Below are 21,602 nucleotides of genomic sequence, written 5' to 3' on the forward strand. Positions count from 1 at the left end.
TGAGGGACATAGATAAGATGAATAGCAAAAGGTATTTTCCTTGGAGTGGGGAGGTGGAAACTAGGTTTTTTTTAAGATGAGAGGAGAAAGATTTAAAAAGGACCTGAGGCGCAACTTTTTCACACAGAGGATATTTAATATGTGGAATGAACTGCTAGAGGAATTGTAGATGCAGGTATAGTTACAGCATTTAAGACATTTAGACAGGTGCATGAATAGAAGAGGTTTAGAGGGATATGAGCCAAGTGCAAGCAAGTGGGGCCACTTTAGTTTGACAAACTTGGTCAGCATGGAAGCGCTGGACCGAAAGGTCTGTTTCCGTGCTATATATGACTCTATTACTCCATTTAGAAAAGAATAGTATGATTCACATAACTCAACATGCTTTTAGAAAGGGATAGAATTACAAAGTCCTTACAGTACAAAGAGAGGCCATTCAGCCCATCCAGTCTGTTCTCACCATATGAAAAGCATCCCACCTATACCTAAATTGGCCCTCATCCCCATAACCCCACATTTCCCATGACCAATCCACTTAACCTGCGCATCTCTGGACACTATGAGGCAATTTAACATGGCCAATCCACCTAACCTGCACATCTTTTGATAGTGGTAGGAAGCCAGAGCACCTGGTAGAAGTCCATGCAGACACAGGGAGAATGTGCAAATTCCACATAGAATCACCTAAGATCAAAATTGAACGTGGATCCCTAGCACTGTAAAGAAGTAGTGCCAACCACTTAGCCACCCTTATGCATGTGTTTGACAAGGTTATGAGAGTTTTATCTTGAGGATGTAACTAAAGATAGGCAGATAAGTGGGAACCAGATGATGTAGATGATTTCCAAAAGGCATTCAAATCAAATGCCATATAAAAAGGACAATATGTGAGATAAGTGCTCATTGAGTTGGGAATAAAATTCAGTAAAAGTATATATAACATGGATCAATAAACTTCAAATTCATTTAAGAAAAAACTCCAGATGTTGGAAATCAGGAACAAAAACATAAATTGCTAGAAAAACTTAGTTTTTGTGAAGACAAAGCAGTGTTAACATTTTGTGTTCAGTGACACAGAGGTTTCATGGGCCCCAACCTAGCCCTGCTCAATACCACTCCCAAGACCTCCCTCAGCTCACCTGGCTTTTGGTTTTATGATCCCATGTTGGATCATTTATCTGCAGTTCATCTACAACTGGATTTCTTTCTTTGGATTTAAGTGAGCAATAAGAAGAAGTATAAGTGTAGGAAAGGGTGAAGTTATTCACTTTAGTCGTAAGAATAGAAAAGCAAAATATTTTTTAAAAGGTATAAAATTTGCTAAGTGTTGATATTCAGCAAGTAATTAGGAGAGAAAATGGCACATTTATTGCAAGGGAAGTTGAGTATAGGATTAAAGAGATCTTCCTAAAAGTGTACATGAGTTTGGCAAGACCACATCTGAAGTACTATGCGCAATTTTTGTCTCAACATGTATGATAGGACATTGTACAACTGCCAAGCTACAAGGTGTATGCAATAATTTGGTTCTTGGGATGAGGATGTTGTCCTAAATGTCAGAGACAGAATAAATTGGCCCGACATTCTTTGGAGTTTAGTTGAATGAATTTAGATTGCATTGGCATACAAGATTCTAAAGAGGCTTGACTAGATCAATACAGATTGCCTCAACTAGGCAGGATTCTAAAATATGGGGCATGATTTTAAGATAAGGGCCGATCATTCAGGATTAAGATGAGGAGTAATTACTTCACTCGGAAGGTTATGAATTTATGGGATTTGCTACTCGAGTTGGTTCTGAGATCTATTATTGAATGCATTCAAGATTAGGACAGACATATTTTTTATCATTTAAGGGATCACAGGATATGGGAAGCAGGTAAGGAGATGAAGTTGAAGCCCAAAATCAGCCAGAATTGTATTAAATGGTTCAGCGGGCTTGACAGTTGATAGCTGCATGAGTAGACCATATTCTTATGTACATGTATGTTGTACTCAAGCTACCTATTAAAGTTTTCGATTTTCTATTGAGCTAGAAATAAGATGTTGCCATCTCCAATTATTTCAGCCAAGCTGGTAAAGCTGTTGGAACTGAAAATATTTAATGGAAATCATCTGACATACAAAAACCTATGACTTGCTGTAATCCTGCTACGGATATTAAATTTTCAACTAAAGTGTTGTCTGCAGAATCAGAAGCTTAAACTGTCAAGAGAGTATCAAACTGATCCCAAAGGATTAATGACAGTTGGAAAGGAGGCAACGTCATTTGAAGTAAACGTGCACGGGAAGTCAAAAAAGGTATGAAAAAGCAGATACCGGCAGGTACTTAAAAAGTTATGAAAAAAACGAGAGAAAACCATGCTTTAATAGCGAATTGCTCCATTGCAATCCTGATGGTGTCATGCATTCTCGAATATAAATTAAAACATCAGAGTGATGAAATTGTCTCTTTTGCCAGAAAGAAATTGAACATGGGCTGTGCAAAACAGGAAGATGAAAAGCAAAACGAATTTGCGAACGAACTAGAAAAGTGAATCCCAAACTAGATTTTTCAAACACATGGGTGGTAATATCTGCAGACTCTTGCTGGATTATACATTTAGTGAAAGTAAGATTTAGGCCAGGTATGATGTTCTTTGGAAAGCACCTTCACAAACATAATTACACAATGTTGTGATTTGTATCCATAATGGTGATGGCCTAAATGGTATTATCGCTGGACTGTTAATCCAGAGACCCAGGTAATGTTCTGGGGACCTGGATTTAAAATCTGCCATGGCACATGGTAGAATCGGAATTCAATTTTAAAAATCTGAAACCATTGCCAATTGTTGGAAAAACCCATCTGGTTCAGAATGCCTTTTAGGGACGGAAATTTGCCATCCTTCCTTGGTTTGGCAGACATGTGATTCCAGACCCACAACAATGTGGTTAACTCTTAACTGCCCTCTGAGCAATTAGGGATGGGCAATAAATGATGGCCTAGCCAGAGACATGCCCTTCCCTTGAATGAATTTAAAAACAAAGCTCAATAATACCCATTTAATCAGAATGCAACAGGCTATATCTAAGAAAGGAAGATAGAATTTGTGGAAAGTGAATGAAGAAAACTTGACAATAAATGAAAACAAACCAGTTTTACCACCATAAAATCAAATTCACACTAATTTAAATAACTTTGAGCCTTTGAGAAAAATAACCATTACATTCCAGAGAATGATGTTTTAAAGCTCATTATGAGGCTACCACACAGAAATCAAAAGTGCATCAGAGGAAAACAAACTATGCAAAATCAACAATCTTTCATTAAATACAAATATTTTTTCTGTTTAATGCAGATCCAGCCTTGATATTCCAAAATGTCGACAAGATCCAAGGTATTTTTGCTGTTAATGGGTGCATCTGTTGGTTAGGGCTTTCTGTGGTTTCGGGGAGAATGACTATCCCAGAAATGTTGCAACTCCTTTGGCTGCCAGTTTTCACATAAAAGGAAGCCACAAGTCAGCTTTACCATCTTGCGATGAGCTCATGTAGAAGGTAACATTCCAGGCACTGATCCAGATTACAGCAGTAGAATGCTTTGATCTGCAAGGTCACACTGTTCTTTTCTCTGCACAATTCATCATTCATGCTCCTCGTGAAATTCACCAGCTTGCAAAACCTTTCACTACCAAGGGGAAGGGTGATGTGAGAAAAACAAAATCACGTTTTCACTGCAGCTCTCTCTTGTTCTAACATAGCTGAATTATGAATCCTCAACTGCAGATTCAAAGCGAGGTTCCTTCCAACATGAGCACTGGAGACAGTCTACGACGTTGTGTGTGAAAAGCAACCTACACGGATGGCAGTACTGATAGAAGAGGAGCATGAAAATGATGGCTAAGCTGTAGCAAATAATTAACTGAACTACCAGCAGGGGGGAGCAGAAGTACTCATACACTTCTGTTTTGAAAAAGTACCATATAATTAGAAGCACTGCATTTTCAATAAACCGCAATATATAATAGACAGACAACCTAACCCAGTTCTGATTCTTGCTAATCAAGTCACGATTACTTAACATAAGCTGGACCGCTGACCAGCAGAACACATTAATTCCAGCATAGAGAATGGTAACAAGCAACAGTACAACAGCTGTGCCAAACCGTTTGTAGTTCTTTTCGATGTTTTCAGGAAATGGTGAGTGACTACACCAGAATTCCACCCACGGGAGGAAAAGGTAGACCAAAAAATCAATTGAGACCACAGCGAAGATCCACTGCTTCAACACTGTGCTGAACAGCACCAACACTGTAACTCGTGTAGCAATTTCCAAGCTGCGCCACAGGATGATGCATATGTAAGCAGCTGGTCTCATTTGAATCTTGTAGTCATCATACTTGATCTGAATGGACAGAATGTTACACACCAGGGCTCCATAGGTCACTGACAGCAATGACATCACCATGAGAGCAACTGAACAAGAAGAGACATGACTCAGTGGATAACAAAAACTAAATCGAGAAAGACTAGTGATAAGAATCAATTGTTGGCTAAGTGTGTTGGTACAAGTCATACAGAATAAAAAATGTCCCAAGATCATGCACTGTGTTCTGATAATTGATCCCAGTTAGGAATAACTATAAGAAAAGGACTCAGTAATTTATGCACAACACATTCCACCACACTAAGCATTTGAACTGCTGTAAATAAGTGAATAAACTCAAGAGTTTGAAAAGACACGGTTTCCAATTTTGACGTTATCCACCACTTTCTAATGACTAAAACGTAACCATTTTGCATAATATTGTTTAGGTAAGGAAATCTGCTACCCTCATCGCATATGGCCTACATGTGACTCCATACCCACAGGAATGTGGTTGACTCTCAAATGTTCTCTGAAATGGCTTCCCAAGCCACTCAGTTCAAGGGCAATAAGATTTTAAGTAGTAAAGCCCACAACCCATTAAACAAATAAACAGCACAGAATTGCTTATATGGCATATTCCTGGCTGGCATGACACCAAATACAGTCCAGGAGCATCACAACTTTGAGGCCAACAGAAATTGGAGAAATTTCACAGTAATGAAATAAGAAAGCATCTCCAATGTTAGAACATCAGTTCAAGGGCTCACTTTTTATCTGACTTCAGCTACAACAAGCTTTGGAGTACTTTGTACTTGTGTGTTGTGCATAAACTAAGGAAAACAAAGAGATTGATCTATTTTTGGTAATGCATTTCTTCAAAATGGCATAGCCTTCAAATACAACAAAAATCACCATTGCTATATTTATCTTGGAGGATCATGCCATGACTTGACAATTATAATGTTATGTTTGGGAGCAAGCTGTTAGCACTGCAGCCTCATAGCACCAGGGACCTGGGTTCGATCCCATCCTCGGGCAATTGTCTGTGTGGTGTTTGCATGTTTTTTAGGGGTGGCACGGCAGCTCAATGGTTAGCAGTGCTGCCTCACAGCACCAGGGTCCCAGGTTGAATTCTAACCTCGGGCGACTATCTTTGTGGAGTTTGCACATTCTCCCCGTATCTGCATGGGTTTCCTTTGGGTGCTCCGGTTTCCTCCCACAATCCAAAGATGTGCTGGTTAGGTGAATTGGCCGTGCTAAATTGCCCACAGTGGTCAGGGATGTGAAGGTTAGGTGCATTAGTCAGGGGCAACTATAGGGTAGGGTAATGGGGTCGGGTGGGTTACTCTTTGGAGGGTCAGTGTGGGCTCGTTGGGCTGAAGGGTTTGTTTCCACACTGTAGGGATTCTATGAATGTCAATGGCTGGTAATCCAGAAGCTCTGGGAACATGAGTTCAAGTCTCAACACAGCAGATGGTGGAAGTTGAGTTTGCAAACAACACAACACTGGATGGGAGGACAAACTGCGATGACAATCTTCAGTGTGATTTGGTTTAGTGGAGTGAGTGGGCAAATACCTGGCAAAGAATATGAAAAACATAAAACAAATGCAAGTTTTCCATGGAGCTGATTATGATTGTTATATTTATAAACAAATTAAGTAAATTAGATCAATGACTACTCTCCCTTGGTATTTTCAGAACTTTGCAAAACCTACACATGGGTGTGAATAGTTGTTTTTTCCAGTATTTTGCAGACAATATCACAGTACTGTTGGAAGCACTATAGTATCTCTATTTAGACCTTAGACAGCAAGAGCAAACACATTACCTCGTGCTGGTGGAATGTATTTTTCCACTATACTTATATACAGCTGGAGGGTGAGCTGTGGGGTGGAGCCCATAAAGGCTTGAATTACTGACGCCCGCTGAAATGCATTACGGTGAATAGTCAACTTTCTTGTTGAATGACCCATTTCTTTTTCAAATTCATTTGATTGTCCATGATGGAGTCTTTTCTTTCGGGTGATACTGACATATGGTTCTTCATGTTTCCCAGACTTGCAGAACACAATTATAGCTTCTACACACCTGACAAAAGCAGAGACAGAATTAATTTTTCTCAAAAATGCAAGAATCCAATCTTAGCTTTAATGAAAGATCATGGAAGAAGGATTACCTGCATTCACTCAAAAGAAAATAATTAGCAATGGAATGAGGAAAGACTTTCTTTCCACAAATACGTTATCTAGCCCATAATGAGCTGAGCTAACTGTTTAACTTCCTTCATGAAAATTCTTCATAAATGCTTTGAATTTCAAATGCTTATGAATCTGAACTTCAGAATATAAATCCATTCCCAGTCCCACGATTATTCCACTGCCTAGCCTCAATATAAAATCGGCAAAATGCAAAAAGACATGGCTGAGAGTGCCAAGAGTGATAGGAATGATGGGAGTAGAGAGGGCAAACCATCATATTTGACTTTTGTTTCAGAAGGAGGGAATCACTCCAATTGAATGTTTTTTTTGTCAATCCCTTCAGTCCTTTCCAATCCTCTGTGTTCATACAGTTCCATCGTCTTTAGCATTCTTGATTTTACTTGTTCCACTAAACAGCCTTCAGCTGCCAAGTCCTCAAGCTCTGGAATTCCCTCTCCAAACTCTTCAAAACTGACTTATTTTACTAATCCATTTGTTATTTACTCTAATATGTTGTTCAATTTTATTTGATAATGCTTCAATGAAGGATTTCTGAAAAATGGTAAAGTGCATGTAGCTGTTGGTATCTTTGATGTCAAAGGTAGGTCAAGTGCCTCTTAATTTTAATACCCTGAACTACATTGTACTGAAAAAGCCCAGCTAAATAATGAAAACAAAAGCAATAATACTGTGTTAAAAATCACACAACACCAGGTTATAGTCCAACAGGTTGAATTGGAAGCACTAGATTTCGGAGCGGAGGTGGTTGTTACCTGATGAAGGAGCATTGCTCCGAAAGCTAGTGCTTCCAATTAAACCTGTTGGACTATAACCTGGTGTTGTGTGATTTTTAACTTTGTACACCCCAGTCCAACACCAGCATCTCCAAATTATAAAACTGTAGATTGTGGAAATCTTAAAAGTCTGATGGAAGACCACTGACCTGAAATGTCAACTTAATTTCTCATTATTTTCTGTTTACAGTCTAATAAGATAACTGCCCATTAATATAGCCACAGAATTCTGTGAATCCCTGGAGGTGGAATTTTGCTTCATTTGGGATTTTGTTTAAGATTAGGGACCCAATTTCACTGTAATATTTACACTGAGTACAAAGGGATTTTCATTTTACACTTATGTTAAACTGGTTAAAATGCTAAACTATGAAAAACTGCACTTTCATATGGACACTGTTGGCGATCAGTAAACATTTTCTGGCTGTTTATGTGGTATGACTGATTGTAGAAATGGTATTTTAAGTTTCATTTATAGGTTATAGTTCTACTTATAGGCCAAGTCAAAGTCCAATACAGTGTTTACATTTATGCCTTTTGAAATCAGAAATCACAGGATACAGTGGGTACTAGCCTCTTAGGTACAGCATAGATTAATGTTCCACACTTTAGAGGGTTGCATTTCCAGATATCATGCATCTAAAATGATAGTCTGATCCCTTAGGGATGAGAGATCACATCTGGAATAACTTTGGCATGATTAAATTATTTTAAAACTTAACAATGTAGCACTTTTGCTATTTATGCATTGTTGAGTCCCATTTCTATCACTGTCACCATCTCTGCTTGCTCCAATGGGATTACTAAATTTTGGCTGAATGAAGTTGATCGTCAGTGCCAAGAATTTTGTTGTCAATAAAAAAAAACACACTGTGTGCGCGATTTTTCATTTCGATGGATCATGTCTAGGAAGGTAGCAGGTGGTAGGAAATAAAGGGATGCTGGTGCGCTAGATGCAATTGAAATGTTCTAGAACTAGTATTGTAATGTAATAGGATCAGTTTCAAATGGGAAATACTGAGACTTATAGAATTCATTAATTTACAAATGAAAATATTAATTCTTGAAAATTAAAAATTGTTTTTATTGCAAAACTTAATAGTTTCATAGCAATTGATTCAGAACGTATTTTCTGTGTTCATATGAAAGGTCATTCTGAATAGAAATCTCTACCTAATCATTTACCTAGTAAATTAATGATGCAGTCTGAAGTTGCTCAGTCAAATCCATTAAGAAGTTCTAAAAAGAGAATATAGCAAGATCTTCAATTTCAAATGACAGAACGCATATAGATTTAGGCAAGATGGACAATGCAAGCTGTGTGCAACCAAGTTAGGACACAGTTAGGGTTTGGTGCAAGTCATAAATTTTAAAAAGTTTTATAATAAGGCATTAAAGGCTCGAAGGGTATTATATATTTATGACACAAAATGACCAGCAAATTTAAAAAAAATCTTAGAGCCTCCCTAGTTTTGTGGCTTAACCCATATGGCAGTTGCTGAGCATCCATTAGAAGATGACTTTAGGACAGAACCTTTGGAAGATGGCACAATAATTTAAAGAAAAACAACAAAGGCAGAGAAAGTAAATAACAATGAGGCAAAAATGGTCATACGACAAGAGGAACGTATCAGTGCAAATAACAAATGTTTTAATATTGAAGATAAATGTATGGTAAAGAGGAATATGGGTCCAATTAAAGAAATGATACAAAGTATCAACTTTCACAGAGGAAGAGGATCATTAGTATCCTCCAAACCAGAAATAATTCCACCAGAGAAACCTGATGAATTTAGATTAGATTAGATTAGATTACTTACAGTGTGGAAACAGGCCCTTCGGCCCAACAAGTCCACACTGCCCCGCCGAAGCGCAACCCACCCATACCCTTACATCTACCCCTTACCTACACTATGGGCAATTTAGGATGACCAATTCACCTGACCTGCACATCTTTGGACTGTGGGAGGAAACCGGAGCACCCGGAGGAAACCCACGCAGACACGGATATCATAATTAATACATACTGGGACTTAGGGTTAAATTTCCAGTACCTGGTGGTTTGCATCCCAATGATGTGTCATATTTTTCAAATTTCTGTAGCTTCTATTCTAACATGGTCTAAATTAATTTACAGTTCAAACTGACTAGCCAAGTATGTTACCCAACAACCGTTACCACTTGGGCTTGTGTTTTAACCCTATCTAGATAAATGGGATGAAACTTTGAGGACTTTTCAAGAGAAACAGGTTTCAAGCACAGGTTTAAGTTTCATCAATCTTTATGCATGTAACAACATTACACAAAAACTGTCCCTAGTCTGTCATAGGAAATGGAAAAAAATAGAAATACAATGGGGTTTTATCTTTTGCGTAGAATCCCCACAGTGTGGAAACAGGCCGTTTGGCCCAACAAGTCCACACTGACCCTCCAAACAGTATCCTACCCAGACCCATTTCCCTATAACTCTACATTTCCCCTGACTAATGCACCCTCAACACTATGAGCAATTTAGCATGGCCAATTCACCAAACCTGCACGTCTTTGGACTGTGAGAGGAAATCTCAGCACCCAGAGAAACCCCATGCAGACACTGGGAGAATATGCAAATGTCACACAGACAGACAGTCGCCCGAGGCTGGAATCGAACCCACACCCCTGATGCTGTGAGGCAGCAGTGCTAACCACTGAGCCACCGTGCAGCTTTTTTGAAGTCAAAACTGACCACATGGTTGAAATAATTGATAGAACAAGAGTGCTAATAAGCATAAAACTTTGCCAAAATATTTTAATGCTGTTAACAAACTACAAACATTATATTTAATCAACTTTGACTGATAACAAATGTTATGATAGTTGCACTCATTGCTAACCTGATGATGGGTCCCATCTGCAGTAGATGAAGCAGCAGTATAAAAGGTCTGTTCATGCCCAGTTCACGATGGATTAAGATCAGTGTAAACTGCACCAGTACAGATGGTACTAACATGAAGGAGATAGTTAGTCCTAACCAATATGAATCACCCCAACGACTGTACACTGCACACAGAAAGCCACCAGCTACAGTTTCTGCAATGAACAGAACTGTAGAGATGATGATACTGGCTGGCATCTTTGCCCGATGCAAGACAAGAGTTGTTGTGTTGTGATTAGCTTCATTGCCATTATTTGTCTCTATCTTCTCCATTCCAATCTAGAGTTGAAAACTCACCTAGAAACACAAACAAGTTACATTATTTCCAAACTATTTATGGTCTAGAGAACAATAAATGGCTTGGACTATGTTCAGCTACAATCTTATAAAGTGGGTATCCTGTGGCATTAGTTATGGTAAGTTAATGTTTTATCAGAACAGAACTCTTATTCAGAGGTCTCACATCGCTTTCAATCATCACTTTCTCCCATAAGCAGATCACACATGCTTTATATTCAAGGATTTATCATTATTGCCAAATATTAAGTCAAATATGCAGGAAAATGCCATAATGCCTAGAGATATATTAAAATGGTGTTTGCAACACCTCGGCTGTGCATGGGGAGAAAAATCGAAAAATCATATTACTGTGAAGACAAGGGGCCTTTTCATAGTTGGTCCAAATTAGTGCTTAGAGGTAGAAACATCCACATTTAACAAGGTCAGAAGGTGGATTATATCTTTGTTAAGTGTTCAGTTTGACCTCAAGCGAAGTCATCCTTAGTTTACAAAAGTGAAAAGAAATTCTCACAATTAAACCTATAAGCAGCCTAATTCTTTTCTGGGTCTTATCATAATTTGGAACATAGGAACCGGATTAACTAATTTAGCATCTCATGTTTGTTTCATCATTCTCTTAGATCATACTTGAGATTTTACATGCTAACTCTTTAACCCCAGCGTGGTCCTGTGAATCTCAATACTCTTGACTAAGTTCTACTATAGTTTAAAAAGTTTCTAACTGACCCAGCTTTGATAGCTCTTTGGAACAAAGTAGGTTCAGATTTCTATTAACCTTTCTGAGTAAAAATACCTTTTAATATCACACCTAAATTATTTATTTTCTAATGTTATTTCCGGATGTTCCAGATTCTCCCTCCAGATAAGTAGTTTCTATGTACTATATCACATGTTTTAACTCACAGCGCCAGAACCCGGGTTCAATTCCCGCCTCAGGCAACTGACTGTGTGGAGTTTGCACATTCTCCCCGTGTCTGCGTGGGTTTCCTCCGGGTGCTCCGGTTTCCTCCCACAGTCCAAAGATGTGCAGGTCAGGTGAATTGGCCATGCTAAATTGCCCATTGTGTTAGGTAAGGGGTAGATGTAGGGGTATGGGTGGATTGCGCTTCGGCGAGGTGGTGTGGACTTGTTGGGCCGAAGGGCCTGTTTCCACACTAAGTAATCTAATCTAATCTAATCTAAAAATATCTCAGATCATCCATGCAACATGGCTTTATAAATTACTCCTGGCACAAAAGTATATATTTTGTACAGGAAGGTGATCTGCCAAAAAAAAAGACAATCTTGCAAGGTGGTTCCCAGAAATCACATGACCGATGTGGATCTCAGCATCAAAAGACTAATATTCAGAATTTAACTAATTCTTAGACAACACCACGAGTCCTGCTAAAGGTGTGAGATTTTAAAATTTATGAAAATGCAAGAAATTGGAATATTAACACAAAGAATTCCAGCACAGTTCACTTTGTTTTGTGGAATAATAATCCAAAGTTAACATAACAGCCATTTTGCTTTTGTTATGATAAAATGGTGTCTTACAAGCTGACTTATCAGAATTCCAACAATAACTCTACCAGACACAATCAGACAGATAAAGGCTCTCTGGAGGAAGAGGGGAAAATGCAAACCAGTTAAAGGACTGCTTTATTCAACCAGGTTACAAAGCACCAGAACCTGCATGTTGTTAATAAACACTTTAAAAAAAAGTAGTGCTTCTCATTCCAATCTTTGGAGAGGGAGATGTGAGGGGTAAGTTTTTTTTTTACACAGAGAGAGATAGGATCTGAAACGTGCTGCTAAGGATGGTGGAGGAAGCAGGTACGATAGGGGTGTTTGAGGGACTTTCAGTCAAGTACATGGATATGCAAGGATTGGGGGATATGGACCAAGGGCAGGCAGAAGACATTAGTTTAATTTGGCATCTTGTTTGGCACAACATCATAGACTGAAGGGCCTGTGCTGTGCTGTACTGTTCTAATATTTATTTATACGGCCTGCAGCCTGAGAAATAATTAGCCATCATTACTCTCCCTTCCACTCCTTAACTACTTTTGTATTCATACTGCCAATGTCACTAAATTTTATGACAAAAGTGATTTGTGGTACTCTGGACAACATTAGTTGAAAATTCATATAAACAACAACCACATTACTCTAGTCAAGCTATCCAGTATTTCATTAATTAATTCCATTAACTTAGTCAAACACGATCAGCCTTGAAAAAAATCTATGTTTTCATTTGTCTATCCATAACATTTTAAACATATTTTCTTTACCCTGTAGTCTCAAATTCTTCTAGGGCCATTGGCCTGTAGTTGCCAGGCTTATACCTCTCACCTTTTTTGGAACAGGGTGCAATTTTCAATCCTCTGAAATTATTTCCAGACTTAAACGGAACTGGAAGTGAGTGGAATTTCTACCCTTTTCTCAATAACTTGGAGCACATTCCATTCAGATCAGGTTACATTTCTATTTTGAGGATTGCCAAGGACCTCCTCTATTTTTATCCTGTCCAGCATAATTATCTCATCTTTTACTGCTTGTTTGCGTATTGCTTTCTGGTAAAAAGAGATGGAAACCATTCATTTAGTTCTTCAGCCGTCCTCGGCCTCATTATCATGTATTTTGCTGTAAGAATACTTCATTTTTGGTTCCTAAGGAGTCACACCTCCCCTCAGACACTCATGTTCACTCGTTATAAGATCATTTCATAAGAAACAGGAAAAAGAAACTTCATTTACCATATTACATGTACTTACATTCAACCAATTTTCCTCATCAACCCTGTTCAGAGATTCTTTGGAGCAGGTGGGACTTGAAGCCAGGCGTCCTGGCCCGGGGTAGGGACACTACCACTGCATCAATCCAAACATATCTTAGCCTGCTGTACATTTTCCCTTTGACCAGTCCCTTTATATTTTTAAACTAGTCTTCACTCGCATGCTATTTGCCCTTCTCTATGTTCACTTTGACCTCCTTAAGGTTTCATCTTGATAGTTATCTCCCAACCAAATTAATTTAAACTCTCCTTCAACAAAGCTCTGAAGCTTCCTACAAGCTTCAGCTGTTTGAGGAGCAAACAGCTGACCTTGAACACATTCTGCCTCTTCAGGTTGATGTGTACACATGTACATGGCCATACTCAGCTGTGTCTTTTTGCATAGCTTTGATATCTTGCACCAAAACTCAGGCAAGAAACACTAATTTATTTCTGGAAGATGATACCTAATAATGGATGATGATCTGAAAAAAAAATGGTTGTTTTTGGTATCTTATAGTTCAACTGAACTTAGCTGGCTACTAAAGGAGCTCAGAGGAGATACAGTGAAAGTATTCAATCTACTGGCTACAAAACACTGAATTAGAGCTTGAAGTAATTAACAACATTCAACTTTACATCTTTTATCGCATGTTGCATATCATAAAAGCACCACACCCTCATGATCAAAATATTGTTATTGTTACATTCAGACCCTAGGTAAGGTTTCCCAATTCATTAGAGTTTCTGGGATACCCAGAAGTAGTAAGCTTTTGGGCAAGGAGAAATGAACTGGCTCCCCTTCTCGATTTACGCACCTTTTCGATTGGTTGCAATGAAGTTAAAAGATCTTTGCCCCTATGGCTACCTTCTCCCAGATCCAAATGAACTGATGTTTTTAAAGGGACCAATTTTACCAGACTTTGAGTTAGCAAAGTTCATTAATTAATAAATGTGTGAAAAATTAATTAAACACAAGGGCATACAGATAAAACATAACCAAAGATACTTCGCACCCCAGTTATACTTTCTTCCACCCTCTTGTCTGGTAGATGATGAGTTGAATTCACACACAAACTGATTCAGAAGTAGCTTCTTCCCCACTGTAAGCTTACTTTTGAATGGGCCTCAAATGTTAATTCTGATCCATCTCTCTGCATCTTTTCTTTGGCTATAACACTGTATTCTGCACTCTGGTCTGCTACCCTGATGCGCTTTGTATGGTACAAGCTGACTACGTAGCATGCAAAACAACACTTTTCATTGTATTTCATGTGATAATCAATCAATCAAATCATATAATATAGAGCTCAGGGGCTCTGGAGTTGCAGTGGTAGTGCCCCTAGCTCTGGGCTAGAAGGCAAGGGTTCAAGTCCCATCTGTTCCAGTGGGGTGTCATAACATGAACAAACTGATTGATTTAAAATATCCAAAAGTGGATCAGTCTTTAACTTGTTTGCAAAGAGCCGTTGAACTTTATGGCTATGGCAGTAAAGGTTACTAGTATTTTTGCCATGGGTAATTGAATCTTTGGTTTTGTGATTCTTAGTTTAGTATGCTGCTCTGTCCTGATTCCTTTTTCAACTGGTTTGCAGTATTGTGACAGAGGATCTTCCTGTTTTGGACTGCTAGCTCACTGACCTCTAGCTCTCAGAATGGGAGAATGTGTTTACCAGCAACACAGGGGCAACTTTGTGTGTTCTTTGACCATGATCTTCATAATACATTATCACTCAAACACAGGCTGAAGCACATATGAACATTCAGTCCCTCCAGCTCACTGCAGTAGAACTGAAATTCACTTTTTAAACCTTCTCCTTGTGTACTTCTCATTGGGAAAAACACTGTTTCTGCAGCTTAGGCTGCAGGGGTGGCTTGCTGATGAGCAAGTGTTTCAGCCCCTCATGAACTTTGCAGTCATAAGAAATCACAGTGCAGTCTGTTTGGGGTATCTTTAACATCTTTAGATGTTACATGCCATTGATCCGACACAGAATTCTTCCACATCTGCAATCATCTTGTCTTTGTACCAATTATCTTTGAAAAACACAGTTTGGAATTAAAAGCTAAAAACATCCATGAAAATCAGTAAAGCATTTCTGAAGTAGTTTAGTTTCCCCTGAAAATTATATCTGTGCCATTTTGTTTCTTTTGAAAAGTTTGTTCATAGCTCTCAGGACTGGCCTGTGTTGCCCATCCTGTCACGGTCAATTAAGGATGGGAATGAGCCTTGGGGGCATGGTAGCATCCAGAGGCTGCAATTCATGGAGGGAAAATGGCCACTTTTGGGAGGGTCCAGTAGCAGAGGAAATCTACAATGACCGGTGGGAGGGGAAATCAGGAGCAGGAATTTTGGGAAGCAGGATCACTGGCAAGAAAAAGGAATTGTTAGCAGCAAGTTACATTTTTCTTTCAGATTTTTAAGCTGATTTCATTTTGAAATCTATTTCATTGCTAAATTCCTACATTAGCCACACTTTTCGAGAATGTAAAATTTTAACTTGGGGGTATAATTTTTAATATTTGTTTCTTTCTGGGGAGAAAGGTCCCATGAAACCTAACTACAGTTTTAACATAAGCAAATCAATGTTTCATTTCAAGTTACTAGAGTCATGATTTTTAGGAACACAGCCACGATTTTGAGTGAAGACCTACTGGACTAGCTAAGTTGTTCTCACAGAGAAACAACAAGCTGAATGCCCCCTAAGATATTAGTTCCAAGCTATACACTCTTATAGTTTTGGTAACTAACACATAAATAATAGTGTGATATTCATGCCAGAATCAGAAGTCAGATCAGAGATAGTGTTATTTTGAGATTGTGTAAATAAGGCTATATCTAATTTGGATAACGATAATTTAAACCAGCTATAATGTGAAGTTTATATGTTAAATGACAGTCAGCAGTTTTCACTGTCTTCAACTCAACACTTACCAAAGAACAGAAATTCACCACAAGTATTGTAACACAGGCTGGTGTTGTACTTCCTCTTTGAAGTTCAAAGTGGGATGAAGAAAATCAAAATGGTACCGCTGTGAAAGCAAAACATAAAATGGATTAAATGGTCAAAATAGGGTTCCAAGTCATTGAACTGCCTAACATGTTTTCTGAAGGTATGTTTACATCAATTCCTGACTTACTCTTCTACCACCACCACCCCACTGAGACTATTATCTCTCCCTCACCCCCAAAACCACTCCACCTTTTGAGAAACTCAGTGCTAAGAACAGCAAACATTTATGATTTCTCAATCACAATTCAATCCAAAAGATTACATCCTTCAAAGAAATTCCTTGATTCAAAGTAACATAGCTAAACAAGCTCCCAGCATGAGGTCAGAAAGCAAATTAAACAGGTTTCAATGCTGCCATCACTGTCCGAACAATAGTCGATTAGTTAAAGAAGTTACAGGTTTGATCTAGTATTGAAAGATTGTGAATCCAGAGATCCTAGTCATTTTTAGCATCTTGCACAAAGAAGGAGAAAGAGTAAAGTCAAGGTATATATTGCATTTTTGAATTGTTTCACACTACATTCTAAAATTATCATTATTTGTAATTGAGTTTTAATTGCCAATGTCTTAGATGATACCTTCATTCGTCTTAATATTTAGGTAAGCTTGACATAACATGCCCAGGATAACAAACAGAAAACTTTCAAGTAACCAGTTGAACGACTTTGTGCCCTCACAAGATTCTTCCCCCATTTTCAATAACCAATATGGTAATATAACAGACATCATTATAGATTTAAGCTATTAAAGAGAATTTACTGCAGAAGAAATGAAGCAAATAAGCAGCTAATATAACAGGATAACATCAAGCTCATCCGAGTGAATATTTATGTCTGAAATACCATTTCTATGAATTAATAGTTTCTTTATATTTTTCTTACCATTGTGGAAGTGAACCAAAACTCCTGAAACAGATTCTCTCAACTCATTTGCACTCATTTGAATTCAGGTACACATGATACAGATTTAAATGAATAATAGCCAGATTCAAAAGAAAACAACTATTAAACCTGAACAAGTACATGCTTGTTTGAACGTGGTGGCATCTCCCTTAAAACCTGAAACTCATTGTAACGATCCAGGTAGAAGTATGGGATTTGACCTTCTACCTACTTACATATTATGAATGGATTTAAAGGGATAGCCACCAAACCAAAGTTACTTCACTTTTTATTGTACTGCCTCATTGATAACTAGGATGTTACCAATCTAACACTTAAAAGAACTGAAACTAGAGTGCATTTATTCCCTATGGGAGAATATCTTTACACTTTTAGTTGGAAACCAAGCAACATTGGATTATGTTGTAGGGGAGTACTCTATCGTAATAAATACCTTTGCAAATCTGATTTAAATCATTCTGAAGGGCAGAATATAGAGTAAATTAAGGTGAAGACAATATGCTAACTGATATAGTCGTACCTAGATTATGTTTAAATATTCTTTTCCAATTGTGGAATAACCATCATAATTTATGGCTACTTGAAACTTGAGTAAATAACAGCGCCCTGCCACCCTCTCTTCCCTCCTCCCCCGCCACCCCCCCCCCCCACCCCAATGAACTCTGTTCCTCTGATACATTGTAATATAATATGAATGTAAACATGTCATTCAGAACTGCTATACCACTTCCTTCCTGCAAAAGCCTTGCTGTAAACCTGCTGGCCATATCTAATGTGCACGCCTTCTTCAATTCTTTGAAAATAATCTCCTTTGCATCACCCATTTTTTTTCCAGAACTTTATCAAGATGTTTATCCTGCCATTAGTATTGTCTTTGTTTCTGTTTTGCACAGCCTTTTCACTTAAGTGTGCAGGACTGTAAAATATTTTGAACGCTGCACATACACAGGAACTAACATGGGGAGTAATGACTTGTGCTCAACCCTTTTTTAATTCATTCATGGGATGTGGGTGGCCAGCTTTTTATTGCCCCACCCCCCACCCTAATTACCCTTGAGAAGGTGATGCTGAACTGCCTAAGAACATAGAAAGTACAGCACAGAGCAGGCCCTTTGGCCCACGATGTTGTGCCAAGGTTTAATCCTAATGTAAAATATAATAACCTACACACCCCTCAACTCACTGCTATCCATGTGCATGTCCAGCAGTCGCTTAAATATCCCTAATGACTCTGCTTCTACCACTGCCACTGGCAACGCATTCCATGCATTCACAATTCTCTGCATAAAGAACCTTCCTCTGACGTCTCCTCTATACCTTTCTCCTAATATCTTAAAACTACGACTCCTCGTACCAGTCAATCCTGCCCTGAGGAAAAGTCTCTGGCTATTGACTCTATCTATTCCATTCATTATCTTGTATACCCCGATCAGGCCTCCTCTCTTCCTCCTTCTCTCCAGAGAGAAAAAAGTCCGAACTTATTCAACCTTTCTTCATAAGGCAAGCCCTCCAGCATCCTGGTAAACCTTCCTTGCACCCTCTCCAAAGCCTCTGTATCTTTCCTATAGTAGGACGACCAGAACTGGACACAATATTCCAAGTGTGCTCTCACCAGGGACTTGTAGAGCTGTAGCAAAACCTCTCAGCTCTTAAACTCTATCCCCCTGTTAATGAAAGCCAAAACACCATATGCTTTCTTAACAACCCTATCCACTTGGGTAGCAACTTTGAGGGATCTATGTACTTGCACACCCAGATCCCTCTGTTCCTCCACACTGCCAAGAATCCTGTCTTTAATCCTATATTCAGCATTCAAGTTCGACCTTCCAAAATACATCACTTTGCATTTATCCAGGTTGAACTCATCTGCCATTTCTCAGCCCAGCTCTGCATCCTGTCTATATCACGCTGCAGCCTGCAGTAGCCCTCAATACTATCGACAACACCTCCAACCTTTGTGTCATCTGCAAATTTACTAACCCACCCCTCAACCTCCACATCCAAGTTATTTATAAAAACTACAAAGAACAGAGGCCCAAGAACAGAGCCCTGCAGGACACCACTCAACACTGACCTCCAGGCAGAATATTTTCCATCTATAACCACTCCCTGCCTTCTGTCAGCCAACCAATTCTGAATCCAGATAGCCAAATCTCCCTGACTTTATGTATGAGCCTACCATGGGGAACCTTATCAAATGCCTCGCTGAAGTCCATACACACCACATCCACTGCTTGACCTTCATCGACCTGTCTTGTCACCTCCTCAAAAGAACTCAATAAGATTTGTAAGGAATGACCTGCCCCTCACAAAGCCATGCTGACTGCCTTTAATCACACTATGCTTTGCCAAATAGACATAAATCCCATCCCTCAGAATTCTTTCCAAAACTTTGCTGACCACAGATGTAAGACTGACTGGTCTGTAATTGCCAGGGATTTCCCTATTACCCTTCTTGAAAAGAGGAACAACATTTGCCTCCTTCCAATCCTCTGGTACGACTCCCATGGAGAGAGAGGAGACAAATATTCTCGTCAACAGCTTAGCAACCTACTTTCTCACTTCCCAGAGCAGCCTAGGATAAATCTGGCCTGGTCCTGGGGACTTATCAATTTTAATGCTTTCCAAAATGTCCAGCACATCAACTTCATCAATCTTGATCTGGTCAAGCCTGTATCCCAGCTCCTCTAAGTGTTCATTCAAAACAAGGTTTTCCTTGGTGAAAACCGAAGCAAAAATCTCATTTAGGGCTTCCCCTATCTGCTCAGACTCCATGCACAAGCTCCCTCCATTATCCCTGATTGGCCCTACCTTCTCCCTGATCATTCTCTTATTCCTCACGCATGAGTAAAATACCTTTGGGTTCTCCCTAATCCTTCTTGCCAAGCCTTTTTTGTGCTCCCTCCTGGCTCTCCTCAGTCCATTGCTGAGCTCCTTTCTAGCAAGCCTGTAATCCTGTAGAGCTGTGCTAGATCCTTGCTTCCTCCACCTTATGAAAGCTGCCTTCTTCCTTTTGACAAGCTCTGCTGTTCTTGTCATCCAAGGTTCCTTAATCTTACCCCTTCTTACTTGTCTCAGAGGAACAAATCCATTTATCACTCGCAACAATTGCTCCTTAAACAGTCTCCACATTTCTGCTGTGCACTGTGGAACAATTGCTCCCAGTCTGTGACTTTCCAACTCCTGTTTGATAGCATCATAATTTCCTTTTCCCCAATTAAATATCTTCCCTCTGTAACTGCTCCTTTCCATCTCCACGGCTATGGTAAACATGAGGCAGTTGTGATCACTGTCACCAAAGTGTTCTCCCACCGCGAGGTCTGACACCTGTCCTGGCTCATTGCTGAGCACCAAATCCAAAATGCTTCTCCCCTTGTTGGTCTGTCTACATACTGAGTAAGGAAACACTCCTGAACACATCTGACAAAAACAGCTCCATCTAAACCATCTGCACTAAGGAGGTTCCAGTCAATATTGGGAAAGTTGAAGTCACCCACAACAACAACTCTGCTACTTCTGCATTTTTCCAGAATCTGCCAGTTATGAGTTCTTCAATCTCTCTACTGCTATTAGGTGGTCTGTAGAAAACCCCTAATGCGGTGGCTGTTTCCTTGCTGTTCCTAACTTCTACCCATACTGACTCAGTAGACAAACCTTCCTCAACAACCTTCATTTCTGTAGTTGTGATGCACTCTCTGATGAGCAATGCTACACCCTCTTCTCTTTTTCCACCCTCTCTATTCTTTTTAAACATTCTAAACCCTGGAACATCAAGCAACCATTCCTGACCCTATGAAACCCACATCTCCGTTATGGCCACAACATCCTAGCCCCAAGTACTGATCCATGCTCTAAGTTCGTCACTCTTATTTCGGACATTCCTTGCGTTAAAACGGACACACTTTAACCGATCCCTTTGTTTCATCACGTGAGAAACCTTCCCGATAGATTCACTACGTTCTGTCACTGCCCCATTTGCAACTGACCCCCTCTCAGACATGTGGCTCTGATTCCAAACCCCCTGCCAAACTAGTTTAAACCCTCCCGAACCACACGGGCAAATCTCCCACCCAGGACATTTGTGCCCCTACAGTTCAGGTGCAACCTTCATGTACAGATCCCACCTTCCCCAGAAGGTACCCCAATGGTCTAGGTATCTGAAGCCCTCCCTCCTGCACCAGCCTTGCAGCCACGTGTTAATCTGCTCACAGCCACGTGTTAAGCTGCATTCGCTGACTGTTCCTTACCTCACTATCTCGTGGCACTGGCAGTAAACCTGAGATCACTACTCTACTTGTCCTGCTCTTCAGCTTCCAACCTAACTCTCTGTAGTCACTTTTCGGATCCTCAATCCCTTTCCTGGCTATAT

General features: G+C 39.4%; 1 protein-coding gene across 7 annotated transcripts in view; it reads right to left on the reverse strand.

Annotated features, from left to right (window-relative positions):
- Positions 1–2,346: 2,346 nt before the first annotated feature.
- The window catches only part of LOC140495892 (endoplasmic reticulum membrane adapter protein XK-like), a 38,837-nt gene continuing 19,581 nt past the window's right edge, over positions 2,347–21,602 (reverse strand). For 5 of the 7 annotated variants that reach the window (XM_072595147.1, XM_072595145.1, XM_072595151.1 and 2 more), the window contains exons 2-5: positions 16,253–16,350; positions 10,219–10,556; positions 6,182–6,441; positions 2,347–4,458 (exon numbers count right to left, since the gene is read on the reverse strand). In XM_072595147.1, the coding sequence (XP_072451248.1) occupies positions 3,749–4,458; positions 6,182–6,441; positions 10,219–10,532 (1,284 nt within the window). In that variant the 5' untranslated portion in view covers positions 10,533–10,556; positions 16,253–16,350 and the 3' untranslated portion in view covers positions 2,347–3,748. Of the gene's footprint in view, positions 4,459–6,181; positions 6,442–10,218; positions 10,557–13,318; positions 13,508–16,252; positions 16,351–17,212; positions 17,285–21,602 lie in introns of those variants that run through there. The other 2 variants (XM_072595150.1, XM_072595152.1) reach the window with 2 other exon arrangements.

Source organism: Chiloscyllium punctatum, chromosome 25 (assembly GCF_047496795.1).
Source record: "Chiloscyllium punctatum isolate Juve2018m chromosome 25, sChiPun1.3, whole genome shotgun sequence".
In the NCBI taxonomy this organism is placed as follows: Eukaryota; Metazoa; Chordata; class Chondrichthyes; order Orectolobiformes; family Hemiscylliidae; genus Chiloscyllium; species Chiloscyllium punctatum.